We start from the raw sequence: 8,090 nt of genomic DNA on the forward strand, positions 1-8,090 counted from the left end.
AGATCAAAAAAGGCAAAGAATCACAAGTGCTTGCAGTAGAAAGTTGTTGACATGATCCCAATGTGGGCAGGCATAATAGTGTTAACAATGTCTGTTATAAACTTTCCATTGACATTTATTACTTTTCTTTTCAGATATATGGGTGTACTCAAGCCTGGTGTTATTGAGAAGAGGAATTATGCCTGATTTATCTTTGTATTCTCCCAGCATAGTAACTTGGATATAATAGTCAGAAGGCAATCAATCAATATTAAATGAGAAAATATAATTTATATAGTAGCAATATGAAGAATCCTGGTTAGCTCTTTTTTATTTCCTCTGAAGCCATGTCCTCACCTCAATCCCAGTTACTCAAATAATATAGTTTAATCTTTTAATTGCCAAAAAGATAAAGTCACCAGACTAGTGGGGATTTTTTAAAATCACGTTGATTTTCCAGCTAACTTAAATGTGGTATAATTTTAAAATATGATTTCCAAATTTAAGCTTTATCTAACAGACATTTTTTCTTTTTTTTAAATTATACTTTAAGTTCTGGGATACGTGTGCAGAATGTGCAGGTTTGTTACATAGGTATACACGTGCTACGGTGGTTTGCTGCACCCATCAACAGGTTATCTACATTAGGTATTTCTTGTAATGCTATCCCTCCCCTAGCCCACCACCCCCAACAGGCCCCAGTGTGTGATGTTCTCCTCCCCATGTCCATGTATTCTCATTGTTCAGATCCCACTTATGAGTGAGAACATGGGGTGTTTGGTTTTCTGTTCCTGTGTTAGTTTGCTGACAATGGTGGTTTCCAGTTTCATCCATGTCCCTGCAAAGGACATGAACTCATCCTTTTTTAAGGTTGCATAGTATTCCATGGTGTATATGTGCCACATTTTCTTTATCCAGTATAGCATTGGTGGGCATTTGGGTTGGTTCCAAGTCTTTGCTATTGTGAACTGTGCTGCAGTAAACATACATGTGCTTGTGTCTTTATAGTAGAATGATTTATAATCCTTTGGGTATATACCCAGTAATGGGATTGCTGGGTCAAATGGTATTTCTGGTTCTAGATCCTTGAAGAATCGCCACACTGTCTTCCAGAATGGTTGAACTAATTTATACTTGCACCAACAGTGTAAAAGCTTTCCTATTTCTCCACATCCTCTCCAGCATCTGTTGTTTCCTGACTTTTTAATGATCACCATTCTAACTAGCATGAGCTAGTATCTCATTGTGGTTTTGATTTCTAATGACCAGTGATGATGAGTTTTTTCATATGTTTTTGGGCTGCATAAATGTCTTCTTTTGAGAAATGTCTATTTATATCCTTTGCCCTCTTTTTGATGGGGTTGCTTGTTTTTTTCTTGTGAAGTTGTTTAAGTTCCTTGTAGATTCTGGATATTAGCCCTTTGTCAGATAGATAGATTGCAAAAATTTTCCCCTATTCTGTAGGTTGCCTCTTCACTCTGATAATAGTTTCTTTTGCTGTGCAGAAGCTCTTTAGTTTAATTAGATCCCATTTGTCAATTTTGGCTTTTGTTGCCACTGCTTTTTGTGTTTTAGTCATGAAGTCTTTGCCCATGCCTATGTCCTGAATGGTATTGCCTAGGTTTTCTTCTAGGGTTTTTATGGTTTTAGATCTTACATTTCATTCTTTCATCCTTCTTGACTTAATTTTTGTATAAGGTGTAAGGAAGGGGTCCAGCTTCAGTTTTTTGCATATGGCTAGCCAGGTTTCCCAATATCATTTATTGAATAGGGAATCCTTTCCCCATTGCTTATTTTTTCTCAAGTTTGCCAAAGATCAGATGGTTGTAGATGTGTGGCATTATTTCTGAGGCCTCTGTCCTGTTCCATTGGTCTATATAACTGTTTTGGTAGCAGTACCATGCTGTTTTGGTTACTGTAGTCTTGTAGTATAGTTTGAAGTCAGGTGGTGTGCTGCTTCCAGCTTTGTTCTTCTTTTTGCTTAGGATTGTCTTAGTTATACGAGCTCTTTTTTTGGTTCAGTATAAAATTTAAAGTGGTTTTTTCTAATTCTGTGAAGAAAGTCAATGGTAGCTTGATGGGGATAGCATTGAATCTATAAATTACTTTGTGTAGTATGGCCATTTTCACGATATTGATTTTTCTTATCCATGAGCATGGAATGTTTTTCCATTTGTTTGTGTCCTCTCTTATTTCCTTGAGTAGTGGTTTATAGCTATCTTTGAAGAAGTCCTTCATATCCCTTGTAAGTTGTATTCCTAGGTATTTTATTCTCTTTGTAGCAATTGTGAATGGGAGTTCACTCATGATTTATTTTATGTTACTTGCAGCCAACAATGATACGGCGTCCACCAGCAGTTGTTTGCTACATTTGTGGTCGTGAATATGGAACAAAATCTATTAGCATTCATGAGCCACAATGTCTGAAAAAATGGCATAATGAAAACAACTTGTTGCCTAAAGAGTTAAGGAGACCAGTACCTAAAAAACCAGAAGTCAGGACCATTACTGGTAAGTTCCTAGAAAAAAGATTTGAGTGCATAAGGGGAGACTTTTCTCTCTAAACTAATAAGAGCAGAAGTATTCTTTTTTCACTTGTTCAAACGACCAAAATCAACATTTCTTGCCTTGGTTACAGACAAATAAGAAAAACAGTTCTGAAATGCCTGTCCAAAGAATTATCTTCTGATGCTGAGACATAAAGACACTATGTCCTGGCAACACTGTGCATGAGAGGGACCTATGGGAATTTGCTGTATTCTCCAAAAGTTTCTTTCATACATCATCAAACCCTTTGAATGTAAAATAAACAATAAAATACTTAAAGAATAAAAATGAATAAACCTTAAAAAAATATGAAACTTAAAAAAAACCTTTGGGAACATCCAAAGTCATGTTTCCAAATATGAATGTGTCTTGGTGTTCATAGAGCAGGGATACCAAACTCGAATTTTCACCAGGTCCACTAGTCAGGTTATAACATTGAGTAAACTGGTCCATGTGTGCAACAAAGGGGAGGTAAGGACTATGATGCGCTGTGGAGCATCAGCTCACTCTAAAGGAGACAAGCAGCTGCCCAGTTCCAGCTGGCGTTATCATTAAGAAATTTAGTCCAATGTACTCATATCTTTCAATAACACAAAACAAACTAGAAATCTAGACATCTATTTTAAATGTCCAGGATTTTTCACATTTAATCATTTGTAAAGCATGGTGCAAACCAAATGAAACTGAAACTACACTGCCATGTTTGGCCTCATCACAAAGCCTCATGTTTATTCATTTAGGGTATGAGAATAGTTAAGAAAATATTTTTGCCATGCAAGCTCAGACTTGCTTATCATATTTTTACCATTGTCATTTTCTCAGTAGATCCCCTAAACCATCTCACAGGACAATGTTGGTTTTAAGAGGAGTATCTTTCAATTCATCCATTCTCCTATGTAACCGTAGATTTGCAATGCTGAAAAGTACCTTGGGGGTCACTTAATGTCAATTAGTCCAAAGCACTTGTGTCAGAGATGTGACACAAGGAGAGTTTTATAACAACCCACAAAGTAGAGCCTAGATTGTATGATAAATTCTAGATCCTGCTAGATCCCAGCTATTCACAGTGCTTGTCAAAAAGAGGACTCTTCATACAGGTGGGAAAACAGCTAAAGATGAAAACGACCAGCTACTGAAATTAGAGCATTTTCCATAAACAGGTTGTTTACCTCATTGAAACTCTCTTTCCAGCATTTCTCATTTGGTGTCAAAATATGTTTCCTTCCCTTCTGATCTTTATCACTTTCTCTGCTTGACCATAACTACCAGCAGGCTAGAAGTAAGAGGAATGATTGGTCTGAAAGCCCTGGTGGTTCACTATTCTGTTACTGCCTACAGATGGAAAAGATAGGTCCTATAACTGCACTTCCCTACAGTCTTCCTCTCACTTCCATGTTATTTATCTCTGAAGATGCCCTTCCTCTCTAGGTAAAAAGAATTCATATTACCATTTTTATCCCATGAACTCATTGTAGTCACAGGGTTCAAATAACCCCTCTTCCTGATCTGAAGTCAAGGCCCTATGCAAAAACACTTAGAAATGTGGTGAATCACCTTCAAGTGAGAGTCAGTGACTACTCTGGAATTTTTGAGTTCATTTTAAAACTCGCATGAGTAATGAGAAAGTCAGTGTCATTCTTTTCTCATTTTTCAAAGCACTGAAACTACACATTCATATCCCACATAGACAGTGACATTTGCTTTATCCAAAGAAGAAATATTAGATTTTGCTGGGATTTAAATTCCCATGGAGCAAGAAAGTGAGTATTAGGAGCAGACATGTTAAAAAATTTAAGGTTCACTGTGGTTGTGTGAACCATTAGATAGAAATCATATGAGAATTGCCTAAGCTTTAATGAAGTAATCTATGCTGTGCCAAAGATAAAAACTAAGTAATATGTTTTTGAGTGCCTTGTTACATTTTGGGGGCCTATTTTCAGTGGTTCTAAGATATAGTCAATTTAATGTACTAAAGTCATTCTATTTTAACTAAGGTTTATTAAAGCTAAATGCCACATTGTTTCTCTAAAATAAAGCCATATGCTTTTTTCTCCCTATGCTCTGCCAATGAAGATTATACATTTCTCATCTGTCTTTGTTATTTTCTTAAGGACATATCTTTTTGTCAGATTATTCTGTTTGTATTCTCCACTTTGATTACTTAAAGAATATCTGAGTTTATGACCATGAAGAGATGATAAGTTTTTAGGATATAATTCATCTTAAATTCACTCTCAACTGTCAGTTTTGGCTTCTGAAAACATTCCACTGAAGGATTACAGAAAAGGAAAATACAAATACATGCTCATTCCCCTTTGTAAGCTTATATTTAGAGTCAACTGAAAGAAGGCCAAAAGTTATATTTGCAAAATAATAATGTGTATGCAAAGATGTTAATAATTAGTGAAGAATGCATATCATAACATGTAAAACAATGTCTTTCCCTTTTTAAAATCCAAAGGGTGAAAAGCCTCTGTCTGATTCCCAGCTAATTTTATTCAACACTTGAAAGAGCGAGCAGCCCTTTCTTTTTTGGAGGCAAAAGTAATATGATTTGTTTAAAATACTCAGTCAACAGGTATTTCCTGAACATATTTTCCATAGAAAGTAGAATATGGTTCTCCCGAATAAAAACTGATCCATTTTACCTTTTTCTTTCCCTTTTGCTTTTGGTATTTTGTTTTCTTTTTTTCTTTTTGCTTTTTTCCTTTAACTTTCCAGCCAAAGGCTTCTATGATCTTGATGCTTTAAATGAAGCTGCTTGGACAAGTGCCCAGAGCCAGTTGGTTCCCTGTAATGTTTGTGGGCGTACCTTCCTGCCAGACAGACTGATTGTTCACCAACGATCTTGTAAACCCAAAGCCGCCAAGTAAAGCCCTTTTCTCTCTACTGAAGTGTTACAGAAATTAATCCCTTTGAAAGAGATTGGGATAAAGTGGGAAGGAGAAAAAGGAGCTGACGAGGGGAAACAAGGAAAACTGGAATTGACCAAGGGCTGGTCTAGCCGGGGAGGCCCAGTTTAGCGCTTCAGTGTTGTAAGCATTGCTCACTATTATGCAGTTGGGCAAATGCTCTGGTTTTAACAAGCAGCTGCATGTGCATAGGCGCGCTGGACACCATTTCACACTTTTGTCAGGCAGATTTACAAGCAGGCTGCTTCTCATCAGAGCTGGGATTTTTGTCTAAAAGAAATTTCAGAGCCAATGGTCCCCATTTTTCTTCCATTTTCTTTCCTGAACAAGATTTTGAACTTCACAATTAGGACTCTTATTCAGTGCACAAGGGTTTTGGAGGCAACTTCAGGCAACTCCTTAATCCCAGGAAGAACCTGATTCCTTCCTCTCCCTGAGCTTTCTGAAATAACCTGTCATTCCACATGTCCTTTTATCCAGGGACATTTTTTGAGTTCTTGACTGGGGTGCTTCTTTTCTCTATAAGATTGTTCAACAGCAGAGACATTCAAAACATCGCTGAGAACTCAATGTACTGGAACCATATCTAACTCATTCTCGCTTTCAAATGGCAAGAAATGATACAAGATATTTCAGAGCCACGGCCAGCCTCATGTGTCAGGAGACTGCTGCAATACAATTCATCAAAATAGGTGGAGGCTAACTCCTTCCTTCTTTAGGAGAAGTCCAGCATGAATTCTTTATGCCGTCATAGGGGTTTATAGGTGTTTTATTGTTGTGGTCTAAATGCCTGCCAGAAAGTTCTGTGCCTCCCCACCCAAGGCTCATGCACAGTAAGTGGGTTGTGAAACTGCTTAGTATTTTAGAGTCCTTGAATGTGTATTCATCGAGGTGGGGCTCTCCTGGGAGGACGCCAGGGTCAGGGAGGACTCTGCCCAGGAAATTCTGCTCCCCCGGGCTGTGCTGCTTTGCCTGGACTCCCAGCGGTTTTGCTTGAGATCTTTGTTCATTTTATGGCAGAATTCCAGGGCCATTCTGGATCCAGTGGGTTCCTGCAAGCCTCACATTCATGACTTTACACAGCATAGTCAGATCCAAATTACACAGGCAAATTTATTCTACCTAATACTTTGGTCATACTTCTACTTATTACACAGGGTTAAGTTAGGATAATTGTGCAAATATTTCTGTTTTATCCTGCCTGCTTCAAAGGAAGCAAGAGATGAACATTTTAAAAGTCTTTAGATACCCTCAAATAAAAATCTTGTGAAAAACCATGGCATTTAATGACTCATAGTTGGTGGTTTAGTTGTTTTACCTTATTAACCAAAATGACAAAAACATCAAATAGATGTTGAGTTTACTGTGGGTCAGGCACTGTGCTAAGTGCTTCATATATGTTACATTATATACATCTCATGTCAAGCCTACAGATGGAGATCATTATCTTTATTTTACAGACCAGAAAACTGATATTTGGTCTAAATAGTTAACTCAAGGTCACACTGAGCTTGAGTTAAGGAATAGTGAAGGAAGCAAACTCAGGACTGCTGGACTTCCAATCCCACACTCATCCATTGCTATATGTATGCTAGATTTCATCACTAATGAGATTATCCATACTAACACAAATGATCTGACAAATCTGAAACATTTTGTATATTATTTAAGTAACTAAGGCAAATGGGAATCTTGCAGTTCTGCTGCTGGTTTGGGTTTAACTTAGACTGAGGTGAAAAGAAGCTTGAAGTGGACAGTGTTAGGTTTTTCAAAAGACACTTCTGCATTTTGCTGATGTTCAGAAATCAAGTAGCAGGGAATATAAAAAATTCTGGCCTCAACTATGAAATGAGTTTCCACTCAGGTCATAATAAGTGACTTTTGAGTATGACAAAAATAAAAATTAAAAACCCAGCATCCTTATGTGTATGAAGCATTAAGTCAGTGAGCTCTTGAAGTGGTTGAAAAGAATGAGTTCTTATAGAAAGCATCGCATCCACAGGGAACTGTGAGCCAGCTTGAGACACATCAAGGTACTGAGTATGGAGATTCCACGATGGCTTCACCTTGGCTGGCCTACAAATGTTCCATGGAATTAAATCTGGAGCAAGCTCAGTTATGATGACATCAACCCAAGAGTTCTGGTCTGTTATCAAGGCAAGTCATTGAAGTCTCTCTATTAATGGGAAAGAGCTCACCTTCTCTGCCAATGGCCCTCCCACAATGAGTTCACATCTGTGCAGCTCTTTGTAACTCTCAAAATAATTTCTTTAACAATGCTTGGCACCTCCATGAACTATGAATTCAAACCTTGAAATAGTTCCCATAGATACTGTTTTAGATTATAAAGAGCAGATACTAGATGGAGGTACTTGGAAGTCTACACTAACCCAGGCCATTATTGGTGGGTGTGGGATGTAGTGCTCTTACAGGCATCAACAACAATGCAATTTCCTCACCATTCTGTTACTTGGCACTGCACAAAGTTTAACTGAATTCCCCTCTAGTTGAAGTTATAGGAAGAATTCCAGGATCTCTTGATGCTCATTTGCATTCAATTAACGTCAGTCTTTTAGGGTCTGTCCTACCAGAAGGGGGCTGAACAAGGATGTTCTAGTCAGGGGCATGGAGAGGGGAAATCTCTTACTCTGA

General features: G+C 37.8%; 1 protein-coding gene across 3 annotated transcripts in view; it reads left to right on the forward strand.

The window, feature by feature from the left end:
* The window catches only part of ZNF474 (zinc finger protein 474), a 53,065-nt gene extending 47,650 nt beyond the window's left edge, over positions 1-5,415 (forward strand). For 2 of the 3 annotated variants that reach the window (XM_016952760.4, XM_016952762.3), the window contains exons 5-6: positions 2,310-2,490; positions 5,248-5,415. In XM_016952760.4, the coding sequence (XP_016808249.2) occupies positions 2,310-2,490; positions 5,248-5,399 (333 nt within the window). In that variant the 3' untranslated portion in view covers positions 5,400-5,415. Of the gene's footprint in view, positions 1-2,309; positions 2,491-2,617; positions 2,782-5,247 lie in introns of those variants that run through there. The other variant, XM_009449502.5, reaches the window with a different exon arrangement.
* The last annotated feature ends 2,675 nt before the right edge of the window (positions 5,416-8,090 follow it).

This window comes from Pan troglodytes, chromosome 4, assembly GCF_028858775.2.
Source record: "Pan troglodytes isolate AG18354 chromosome 4, NHGRI_mPanTro3-v2.0_pri, whole genome shotgun sequence".
In the NCBI taxonomy this organism is placed as follows: Eukaryota; Metazoa; Chordata; class Mammalia; order Primates; family Hominidae; genus Pan; species Pan troglodytes.